Source organism: Saccopteryx bilineata, chromosome 1 (genome assembly GCF_036850765.1).
Source record: "Saccopteryx bilineata isolate mSacBil1 chromosome 1, mSacBil1_pri_phased_curated, whole genome shotgun sequence".
Taxonomy (NCBI): domain Eukaryota; kingdom Metazoa; phylum Chordata; class Mammalia; order Chiroptera; family Emballonuridae; genus Saccopteryx; species Saccopteryx bilineata.
Window position 1 is genome coordinate 258,704,813 of NC_089490.1, and position 12,692 is coordinate 258,717,504.

Genomic DNA, 12,692 nt, shown 5'->3' on the forward strand with positions numbered 1-12,692 from the left:
AATTTTCCCTCAGATTTAAGCAATTTTACCTATAATACTTACCATTCTTTCTTACATTTCAAATCTTCTTCAAATGATCATTTTCTATCTTCTAAAAGATACAACTTCTAAAAAGTTTCTTTAGTAAGTGTTTGTTGCTAACAAGTTCTCTGTTGACCAAATGGATAACTGGTGTACAGTTACATAGAATTTATGAACCATTGAATAGTTTCTCTCAAAGCTCCCAGGATTCAGTAGAGAATCCATCTTTGCTCCAGTGCCTTTCCTCATTACAACTTTGATCTAGAGGCCACCTTTTATAAGAAACTTCTTTCCTAGCACATCTCTGTTACAGATTTTGTGATCACTAAGGAGGTTGCCACTTTTTCCCTAAGGTTTTTGTAGACTTTGTAGCTGTGTTAATTTGGTGCATACTGGGTTAAAATAATCTTCCCAGGAAAATGAATTTATTATCATTATGTAATGACCCATGTAATGTATAAAAAATGCTTTTTACCTTTAAATCTATTGAGTTGGCTATTAATGCAGCTACACTAGTTTTCTTTTGGCTACTGTTTGCCTCGTATATTTTTCATACATTTATTTTCAGCTCTTCTGTGTTCATGTGATTTGTATAGATGGACTTTATATTTACATTGTCATAATTACTGATATATTTGGATTTATTTCTATCATATTTTGTGATTTCTGTCTTCTTATCTTTTTTTGGATTGATTCCCTATGTTTTTTGTTTTTTATAGTTTCCTCCTTACTGGTTTGGAAATAATATCCCCACTTCTACTCTTTCAGAATGATAGATTCTACCATTCTAAAATACATCTAAATATACATCTTTTAGATAGCAGTTGCTCTGTAATTTCTCCCATCCAAGTACTAACCAGGCCCGACCCTGCTTAGCTTCCGAGATCAGACGAGATCGGGCGCGTTCAGGGTGGTATGGCCGTAGACAAACGGATGAGCCTGCACTCAAGCCGGCGACCTTGGGGTCTCGAACCTGGGTCCTTCGCATCCCAGTCCGATGCTCTATCCACTGTGCCACCGCCTGGTCAGGCTCTATAATTTCTAACACGCATATTTCACTTAAAAATCTAATGTTAATCACACTGTGCGTCTCTTAGTCCAGTCACACACACACCTCAAACATATGTAAATGTGTAACATTAATGTTTTGTCCTTTAAAACACACAATATTTTATTTTAAACAGTAAAATTTCCCTTAGATTTAAGCAATTTTATTTACTTAGCATTGCTAATACATTCATTTTTTTGTTTATCTAAAAAATCTTATTTTTTTCTTAGTTTTAAAAGCTAAGATTGCTAGATTTGTGTATCTATATTCTTAGTATTTACTCCCAACATATTCTACGGCAGGGGTCCCCAACTACCGCCCGCGGGCCACATGCGGCCCCCTGAGGCCATTTATCCGCCCCCTGCCGCACTTCCGGAAGGGGCACCTCTTTCATTGGTGGTCAGTGAGAGGAGCCTAGTTCCCATGGAAATGCTGATCAGTTTATTGATTTAAATTTACTTGTTCCTTATTTTAAATACTGTATTTGTTCCCATTTTGTTTTTTTACTTTAAAATAAGATATGTGCTGTGTGCATAGGGATTTGTTCATAGTTTTTTTTTTTATAGTCCAGCCCTCCAACAGTCTGAGGGACAGTGAACTGGCCCCCTGTGTAAAAAGTTTGGGGACCCCTGTTCTACGGCCTTCTGTTGTTCCTACTGAGAATACCCCCATTGGTATAGTCTTTTTTCCTTGGTAAGTAATTTATCCTTTTTCTGGTTACTTTTAAAATTCCCTTATTCCTCAGTTTCACTATAAAGTATCATGGTATGTGTGTAATTTTACTTAATAGATTTGAGATTGTATATATTTCCTGGATCTGAAAACTTGTATCCTTTATCAGTTCTAAAAGTTATTTAGCTATTATCTCATCACATATCGCTTCTCCTATTCTCTAACTCTTTTAGAAATTCAATTAAAATGTTGCTTAGGCCTTTTTCTATTTTCTGTTCCTCTTTTATACTTTTCTTCTTTATCCATCTTTGCTTCATTCTGTCTAATTTCTTTTAGATCACTAATTCTCACCTCACCTGTGTCTAACCTGCTCTTTATTAATCAAGTTTCAATTTGTATTTTACAGCTTTGTTCAGGTATTCTTTACATAAAGTAAACTGCACATATTTAAAGGGCACAACTTGATTGGTTTCAACCTATATACATGTGTCTATGTCCATGAAATCGTCACCACAATCAAACTGATCAGCATGTGTCCCTTCCTGCCACTGTCTTTCTTCCACACCTTTGTAAGCCTCTCTCCTGCCACCCAAATTCTCAATCACTGATATGCTTTCTGTCATTATAGATTAGTTTGCATTTTTAGAATTTTATGCGGTAAAATCAACTCTTTAAACCACTTGCAATAAAATTCTCAGGTTGGTGTATCTTGTATAACAGGAAGTGTGAACTAGGGCCTCAGAGGTATGATTGTAGTTTAGAATCTTTAGGTGACAACGTCACTTCTGTTTATTTTCTTCTAATTAATTCACCTTTTCACTACAAATGTAGCCCTAGATGGTCCCAGCTTTACCTGAGAATCTCTGAACCAGTTTGTCATCTTATAAAGGCCTTGGTTTTATCCTGTGTCTCCCATAAGCCACTAAAACCAAAGCTCTGTGTCACTGGTGTCACTGGGGACTTGCAAATACTCTCAGGTGACTGTTGCCGTCATACTTCCTCGTACACTCAAGGTTTGTGCTCCCATCTTCCCCTTGGCTTCTGACAATAATATTTACCTTCTTGAAAGCTCAGTTATATATATTTTTAATAACAGCTTAATTCGAGATGTATTCACATACCATAATATACCCCTTTAACATGTACAGTGGTTTTAGTACATTCACAGAGTTGTGCAACCAGACTCAGTCATATTTGAAAAAATTTTAGAAATACTTTAAGTGATTTTATAGTAGGAGAAATGTTTTAAAAGATATTTAGTCTACTTTACTCCAGAAACAAGATTCAGTTTAATATATTCTGTTTTATTTTTTTGTTTTATTTTTATTTATTTTTTATTTATTTTTATTTATTCATTAGAGAGAGGAGAGGGAGAGAGAGAGAGAGAGAGAGAGAGAGGAAAGACATAGAGAGAGAAGTGGGGGAGGAGCTGGAAGCATAAATTCCCATATGTGCCTTGACCAGGCAAGCCCAGGGTTTCGAACCGGTGACTTCAGCATTTCCAGGTCGACGTTTTATTCACTGCGCCACCACAGGTCAGGCTGGTTTAATATATTCTGCAAGCTTAGGAGGAGCATCCAGGACTTATTTTGTGTCCTTCCCATGGTAGTTTTCAACTCTAACCCTCTCTATTCTTGAGAAACTATATCACCATCTCCCAGGGCAGTGGTAGTCAACCTGGTCCCTGCCGCCCACTAGTGGGCATTCCAACGTTCATGGTGGGTGGTAGCAGAGCAACCAAAGTATAAATAAAAAGATAGATTTAACTACAGTGAGTTGTTTTGTAAAGATTTATTCTGCCAAACTTAGCGAAAATCCAACATAAAGTACTTGTTAAGTAATTATTATTATATGCTTTAACTTGCTGTAACTCTGCTTTATAAATTTTATAAAGTAAAGTTATTCCCTACTTTATAAATCACCATTACTGTGGAACCGGTGGGTGGTTAAAAATTTTTACTACTAACAGAGATAAAAAAGTGGGTGGTAGGTATAAAAAGGTTGACTACCCCTGTCCCAGGGCTTTGTTTAAATATTTGGATTCCGCTGGTTTCACCTCAAACCTACAGAATTAGAATTGCCCTTTAGGTGTGTGTGAGGTTACAAATCTGAAGTTTTAAAGCCCCTCAGATGATTTAGATCCTCAACCAGGTTTACAAGCCTGTATTTGGAATTACACACCTATATTTGGAATAGTGTAGTGTCCTCAATATGTGTGTCCTTAGATGATCAACAGTATTGTTTCCTTTGAACGAGAAAGTCATTGTTTGTTTTTTAATTGAATTCATTTTTTTTAAGACTTTATTCATTGTAGAGAGAGAGAGAAGGGGGGAGGAGCAGGAAGCATCAACTTCCATATATGCCTTTACTGGGCAAGCCCAGGGTTTTAAACAGATGACCTCAGCATTCCAGGTTGATGCTTGATCCACTGTATCACCACAGGTCAGGTCAAGAAGGATGTCTCTATTCTAATTTACCATCATTTCTGGGCATACTGTCACTGCATCTGTATAGCTTTAAGTTTGGTTAAATTAAGAATGTTTCAGCCTGACCAGGTGGTGGCGCAGTGGATAGAGCGTCGGACTGGGATGCGGAAGGACCCAGGTTCGAGACCCCGAGGTCACCAGCTTGAGCGCAGGCTCATCTGGCTTGAGCAAAGAGCTCACCAGCTTAGACCCAAGGTCGCTGGCTCCAGCAGGGGGTTACTCGGTCTGCTGAAGGCCCGCGGTCAAGGCACATGTGAGAAAGCAATCAATGAACAACTAAGAAGTCGCAACGCGCAACGAGAAACTGATGATTGATGCTTCTCATCTCTCTCCGTTCCTGTCTGTCTGTCCCTGTCTATCCCTCTCTCTGACTCACTCTCTGCCCCTGTAAAAAAAAAAAAGTTTCAGCCTGACCAGGTGGTGGCGCAGTGGATAGAGCATTGGACTGGGATGCGGAGGATCCAGGTTCGAGACCCCAAGGTCGCCAGCTTGAGCGCGGGCTCATCTGGTTTGAGCAAAGCTCACCAGCTTGAGCAAGGAGTCACTCAGTCTGCTGAAGACCCGCGGTCAAGGCACATATGAGAAAGCAATCAATGAACAACTAAGGTGTCACAATGTGCAACGAAAAACTAATGATTGATGCTTCTCATCTCTCTCCATTCCTGTCTGTCTGTCCCTTTCTATCCCTCTCTCTGACTCTCTCTCTGTCTGTAAAAAAAAAAAAGAATGTTTCAGATCTATTTTCCATATAGTCTTGTCTATGTATATTCCTGAGGAGCTGAGTGATAGTCAAGAAAGCATCTTTTTTTTTTAAGCCTCTTGTTTAGCATATCCCTTCAGCAAAACTTGGGCATCTGCTAGCCCCCCAGTGGAACATGAAGTGTGATTTTGATTGTTGAAACCCACGGCCCAGAAGCCTGGAGTGCTGGCCCTCTGCAGGCCACAGCTGTCGCAGCTTTCCCGGCCATCCCTGCTCAGTGCACTTTTCTGCCTCATTCATCACGACAACGATATCCTAAGAGGTGATTGGTCACATGTTATATTTAGCAGCAAACCTTCCTCTGACTTGCAGTATGCAAATGTTACTCATCAGATGCTGGGCCAGCAGCTGTTGCCTTATTTGAGACCCCAGCCGATTGCACTTGGTTTAAGTTTAAGAGGTCTTGGTATGAAGGATTAGAATGGAATCTTGAGTCACCACATGACAGAAGCCAACCTAATCCAGTGTTTAGTTCTACATTGTGTGCTCTGTGAAATCCACAAGGAAATGAGGCATTTTCATTAGGCCAGTGGCCCCAATCCTACTTTTTTTGAAGTTCAATTTCAAATTTTGAGGAAAGGAAGGTAATTCTTTATAATGCCTATCACCTCAACACAAGTGCCCCTGTTATGAAGGGATTATAAAGATTTGGTATCATGGGAGTGTGGTTTAATATCATTCTGTGAGCGGATAGACTTAACAATATTAATTTGCCTTCATGTGAAGAGGTTTTAAGGACATCTTTGTGTGGAGGGGGTAGGGGCTGTCTTTACCATTCTTTAATCACCTGGTGTCAATCCCTTCAAGATAGTCATAAGAAAAGCTACTTACTTTTACATCATATAAGGTTTTAGGGGTTTTGCAAAGTTTCTTTTCCCCAGTAGCTACCAAATCATTGAGAGCATTACCTCCAGGAAAGAAGAAAGGAAAAATTGGTTAAATGCACTGCAATAGGTCTTCAACAAATAATTGTCATTTGATTACCTGTCTCCTTTTTACTGGATACTGATTTTTTTTAACCTAGCAAGTAGTAAATAAATAAATAAAGTTGGAAATCTAGTTACTTCTTTTTCCTTCTTTCCTCTCTCCTCATTCTTTTCCCCCTCCCTCCCTTCTTTTCTTCCTTGTATTTATTTCTTTAGATATTTATTGTCTTTTATGTTCTAGAGGCTGAGAATTTATCAGTGAATTAAATTCTTGCCTTTATGGATTTTATTTAGAATTGTAAAAGAGAGAGAAAATAAATGAATAAAAACACAAACCAGCCCCTGTAGACATTTGCAAGTCATAGGAAATATTTTAGATTTTATTATGAGTAGGGTAGGATCCTGTTAGCTGGCTGAGAAAAGAGAATGACAGGGTGGATTTATCTTTTAAAAGGCTGTGTGGAGATTAAATTATATCTGTGGCGGTCATAGTTAAGGTGAATAGTCAGGAGGTAAGAGATATTAGAGACTTAGCAATGGTAGTGGTGAGAAATACATAATTATATTTCAAATTAAGAGCCTATAAGATTTGCTGACAGTTGGTTTTAGAGTATGAAAAGGTATGGGGTCAAGAATGACACTTGGGTTTTTGGCCTGAGTATATCAGTAAATGGAGTGGTCGTTTACTGAGATGGGAAAAGCTTGGCGAAAAGCAGGTTCAGAGTGGAAGAGTAGAGAATAAAGAGGACATGTAATGATTAGATACCTATTGGACATGCAAATGGAGATGTCACTTTTGGTGGTTTAAAATACAGTCTGGAGTTACAGGCAGGAGTCAAGGTAAACATATAAGTGTGGAGTCAGTAATCTATAGCTGATAATTAAGGCTGTCAGAAAGAAAGAATTCAGCGAAGAGAAGAGTTTACTGTTAGCGAGTCACGAAGAGGAAGAGATCTTCAAAGGAACCCAAGAAAAAGAGAGAAAAGAGTATTTTATAAAGGTCAACTATATTAAATGCTCATGAGCAGCCACGTAAGGTGAGGATGAAGAATTAACCACTGGATTTAACTGTGGAGGTGGCCACTGATGGTAGTGGAGTGCTGGAAACCAAAATCTGACTTGAGAAAGTGCAAGTGAGAGGAACTAAGACAGTAGCCACAGTTGTGTCAGGTGTGACTCTCTCGTTGACTTGCTGCTGAGGGGGTGGGGGGGCAGAGCAAAGAAGTAGCAGGAAGGAGACAGGAAGTCATGGAGGTTTTTGGTTCTTTCATTTGTTTAATAAAGTTTATTCTTTGTAAAAAGAAAAAAAAAGGAAGGCAGAATATATAGGCACAGATGTGAGCCACCTGGTAGACTGGGTGCTAGAAACATGAAGTGCTCTTTTGATTGCTCATTTCATACTCAGAGAAATAAGACACAAAACCAGGAGCTGGGAGAGAGAGGAGAGGAAAGGAAAGAGTATATTACAAGTTTGAGAAGCAATAAGAAAGTGTGAAATAATCAATTTGAAGATTTATGTTGCCTAGGATTTCAGGTCTTTTTATACTGAGAAAACAGTGTAATCTCAGGAATACCAAGTATTCATATGGATATACTACTAAAAAAAAAATGTAATAGGGATCATTGAGCCTGAAAATCATTAAGTATAGCCAGGGTACCTTCTCTGATTTGTTCTGGGAATATATAAAAGTCATCTGATAAATTCCAGTTAAAAAATTTGTTGACTAGCTAATACACTTACCTGGTTAAAAATGCAAAAGGAATAAATGTTTAAGCAGTGAAGGGTCTTCTTCTCTTCTCTTCTTATCATCATTTCCCTAGAATTTGTCAATAATACTTTTAATATTTTTAATTTAATTTTTTAATGAGAGACAGATAAGAAGGGAAAGACATGAGAAGCATCAATTCTTTGTTGTAGCACCTTAGTTGTTCATTGATTGCCTTCTCATATGTGCCTTGACCATGGGGCTATAGCAGACCGAGTGACCCCCTTGCTCAAGGCAGCTACCTTGGGCTCAAGCTGGTGAGCCTTGCTCAAACCTATGAGCCCATGCTCAAGCTGGCGACTTTGAGGTCTTGAACTTGGGTCCTCTGCGTCCCAGCCCAATGCTCTATCCCCTGCGCCACCACCTAGTCAGGCGCCAGTGACCTCTTGCTCAAACCAGCAATCTTGAGCTCAAGCCAGTGACCTTTGGGCTCAAGCCAGCGGCCATGGAATCATGTCTGTGATCCTACACTCATGCCAACGTGAGGCCACACTCAAGCTGAATGAGCCCACACTCAAGCCGGTGATTTCCAGGTTTAGAACCTGGGTCCTCGGTGCCCCAGGTCAATACTCTATCCACTGCACCACCACCAATCAGGCAATAATAATACTTTCTTATGTCTCCTTCCAGAGATACTTGATTGATGCATTTTTAAAAACTAAATCTATGCTAGCATTTTTTTTTTTACAGAGACAGAGAGAGGGATAGATAGGGACAGACAAACAGGAAGGGAGAGAGATGAGAAACATCAATCATCAGTTTCTCGTTGCGACACCTCAGTTGTTCATTGATTGCTTTCTCATATGTGCCTTGACCACGGGCCTTCAGCAGACCAAGTAACCCCTTGCTCGAGCCAGCAACCTTGGGTCCAAGCTGGTGAGCTTTGCTCAAACCAGATGAGCCCACGCTCAAGCTGGCGACCTCGGGGTCTCGAACCTGGGTCCTCCACACCCCAATCCAACACTCCATTCACTGCGCCACTGCCTGGTCAAGCTCTATGCTAGCATTTAAAAAATAATTCTGACTGTAATTAGATAAATCATTTTTAAATGTTACTAATATTTTTTATCATCTTTAATTGATACAAAAATAACTTCTAAAAAGAAAGTGCATCTGTTTTAATACTGGTTCCATAATGATAGCAGCCATCTGGCAGGAGCTGTATCTGTTAGATTTTCCATAAGAATGTATATTTAACAAAGTTCTTTCTTCTTCTTTGTCTTTACAGCTGACTTGGCTTCTTTAATGGATAAAACATATGAGAGAAAGTTGCCAGTTAGTTCTTTAACAATATCACGGGTAAGAAAACTTAAATATGTATGTTTTCAAAGAAGGAGGTAGAAGAAAGCAAGAGATGCTCTTTATATGGACAAGGCTGTGTAAATAAAGAATATCTTTTGTAGGAAATATTTTTCCACAGTATGGTGTCTTTTTTTAGTTACTAATAGTTATTTGTGAAGTAGCAAATTTCTTTGGCTAAAATAAAAGCTAACAAATTTACCAGACTCTGATGTCAGTGATCATTGTTATGTATCTGATTCTTTTTAATTCTTTTAGGATGTAATTTATATCCTGTTATATAAAAAAAAAATTTTTAATTGCTACACCCTTCAGAGTAATAATATTTACTTGTTAATAGTGGAAGTAGATTTGGTAGCTGAGAAAGGCTATAAAAATGTATATTAATATTCATGCTAAACTGCTACAGAGCAATGGAGGAGAAAGAATAATATTAAGCTAGGAATCAAGAATAGTAATTGATAGTAACCATAACTGAACACCTTCTGTGCCATCTGTTGTACTAGTTTCTTAACATACATTATCTCATATGTTAATTCTTACAGTGGCCATGGGAAATAAACATTATTATCTCCATTTTACTTGCAAGCCTCAGAATGGTTGATAAATTTCTCAAGTTCACAATGGCCATAAGTGGAAAAATAGGACTTTAAACCTGTGACGTCAATGTTCTTTTCCCTTAAATAATATCTAATCTTGTCTTTATCATGAATTAACTTTATGACATTGGGCAGTTGGGCCCCTCTCACTTCCCTCATTTTCAATGAGGATAGAAGTAAATGTCTTCCTCACAGGGCTGCTTTGGTGCAAAAATGAGATCTTAGTTGTGAAAGCTCCTTGTAGAATTTAGTTCATAAAATTCAAGGTTCTTGTTAAATCTGGAAGAGGAAAAGGAAAGAAACTATCATTCTTTTTCATCTGAGTTTTTTCTGTATCTTAATATTCTTCTTAGTAGGGAAAGAGTTTGAGTAGATCATAACTTAAATTTTATAGACTCATAATATTCAGATGGAAAAGGAATGGAAAGACGATTGGTTCGTCCCTTATTTGATGGAGAGAATCTCCGTCGTCATAATATCTAATATCTATTTAGGCAGCACTGCAGAATTAAAAAGCTTTCACATACATTTTCTCATTGGAGCCTCAGACCCTTCGAGGCAGGTGCCTTTATTCTATTTAAGTAGATGGAGCAATTAAGTTCCAGGGGGTTATGCCATCTGTTTCTGCGCAGTAAGCAATCAGGAGAGCTAGTTCTGAACTTCCGGTCCTGTGTTTGCACTATATGTTATTTGCCCCTTGATGAGAGTTTCTAAATCAAATTCATAAGTGTGAGGCACTTTTATAAAGTCTCCCCTTTTTCCTGTCCTCTCCCTCTTTATGAGGTGTTAATTATATTCACAACATGCATCATCTTCTACTCCATCTTTTCTGCCTCTGAGTCTCTACTTTAAGGTAGGCTCTATCCTTGGAGTAGCCCTTTTGGTTTGCTCATCTGGTTTAGAATTAAGGAGCACAATCACAGATGGTTCAGAAGGAGACTTTGTTGGTTGACTGGTCCATAGTAGAACTTAAATCAGAGTAAGAAAAATAGTTCCAAGATTGAGTTTTCTAAATTTAGACTTTTTTTCTCTCTTGAGTCATATTTTTTTGGCCGTTAGAGTTTTCAACCTTTCAGATACATGTTCTCATGTATTTGGAGCTTAGAACATAGGGAATATATCAGGATATAGTACAGTATAGTGTAGTGTAGTGTAGTGTAGCGTAGCATTGTATTAGTATTAGTATAGTATAAAGAGGAGTTCTCTCTTGTTTGATTTCCAAACAGTTTTTCTAACCAAGATTGTTCTACACAAAGAAGAGAAGCCATTGTGTATTTTTTTTGTTTCTATTAACATAAAGGGGTTTCAGGGATGGAGTCGTACCACATGAACATTATTCCAGTAAAATGGGCATTTTGTCTTTTTTAAGGTCAGTGTATAAATTAGGCCCAATATGTGGCATACTTTGTTCAACCAAAGATTTCTTTTTTTGTCTTTTAGTTTGTGGACAACATTTCATCTCGAGAAGAAATAGATCATGCTGAGTATTACCTTTACAAGTAAGTTTTCATTTCATTGGGTTATATACTTTCCTATTTCACACCTCTTTTAACACAAAAGGTGGTATGTTTTATATATAATGTTACTTCTTAAGCTTATGTTTTAGAGATCTGTACCTATCAGTATATGGAGAGCTTCCTCGTTTTTTATATCTACATGATATTCCATACCATGAATATTTATTTAAACCAATTTCCTTTTGATGGGTGCTTAGGTTGTTTGCTCTCTCTTTTTCTGTGTTATATACAGTGTAACAATTAATAACCTTATACATATGAATTTTGCACTTAATTCTTATAAGTATTTACATTTGTAATTTCAGTAGCTGTTTCCAAATTGCTTTCTTTAGAGGTTTTACCCATTTACACATTCTCACCAGCAGCGTATGAGAAAGGCCTATTTTTACAGCTTGTTCCATAGGGGTATTTTCACACTTTTGGATTTATTTTTTGTAAAATGAAAAATTATATATTTATCTCTTCTTTATTATTCAGAGAGAAATATACTCTATATGCACTATTTGATACCTATTATTAATTAATATTACATTTTAAGACTTTCTCTACATTACCACTGTTACTTCATTCTTTCTCTCAGCTGTGAACACCCCCACTGTGAACTCTCTGCAGGTACACTCACCCATGTGTACAGAGAAGTATGTTCAGTACAGCACCATCTATAGCAGCTAACGGTTGGAATTACCGAAAGCTCATTAAATAAGTGACTGGACAAATAAATTATGACTTATCCTCAGAGTTGATATTTTATACCTATCAAATATCTGTCAGAATGATATCATACTAATTTTTATTGTGTTTTCTTGTTGTGATTTTAAAAAATCTGATTTATTCCCTGGCCGGGTAGCTCAAATGGTTAGATCGTCACCCTGATACGCCAAGGTTATGGGTTCGATCCCTGGTCAAGGTACATACAGGAATCAATCAATGAATGATAAATAAGTGGAACAACAGATTGATATTTCTCTTTCTTTCTTCTATCCTTCCTCTCTGTAAAATCAACAAATTTTAAAAAAATCTGATTTATGATTAGTTTCAATTCCTAGGTTCTAAAAGTAGCATCAGGTTGAAATTGAAGCATGGCATTAAGCATTGCACTGGACTTTCCTACTTGATCTTGCCTTGTTTTGATCAAGAAAGTTACAGTTATTTCCACCCGGGTGCATTTTTAAAAAGCTTTCTTTATATTAGTGAATATTTATTCAATTTTCTTTTATTTGATTTTCAAAATAGTAATTAGGCTTCTTTTTCTCTTTCTGAACCAAGTGAATTCTACCACCTTTTTGGTGTTTTCAGTTTAAATATAAATCTCAAGTAGATTAGATTCCACATTGTAAAAACCTGTATTTTAAATCTAAGATTGTCTTGAACAATGCCCTAAGTTTACATTCTAGATCCTGAAATCAGAATTGCAAGTGCCCTGCTACCCTTCATTACCACAGATAGACGTGGATCCTTTGATGAAAGCAAGCCCTATCTTCCTTCAGTGGTTCTTTGGCCTGGTGAGGCTCCTTTGATAGTTATTTTTGCCCTGGTGAAGGGTGTGTTTGGGCTGGCATCTGCTTAGTCCTCATTCTTTTGTTTTGTTTATGGCAAAA

At 37.5% G+C, this 12,692-nt stretch overlaps 1 protein-coding gene across 2 annotated transcripts in view; it reads left to right on the forward strand.

Annotated features, from left to right (window-relative positions):
- Window positions 1–12,692, forward strand: part of MRPS27 (mitochondrial ribosomal protein S27) — a 97,450-nt gene that overhangs the window by 16,749 nt on the left and 68,009 nt on the right. For both annotated transcript variants that reach the window (XM_066241534.1, XM_066241541.1), the window contains 2 exons: window positions 8,908–8,978; window positions 11,018–11,076. In XM_066241534.1, coding sequence (XP_066097631.1) covers window positions 8,908–8,978; window positions 11,018–11,076 — 130 coding nt within the window. The remainder of the gene's footprint in view (window positions 1–8,907; window positions 8,979–11,017; window positions 11,077–12,692) is intronic.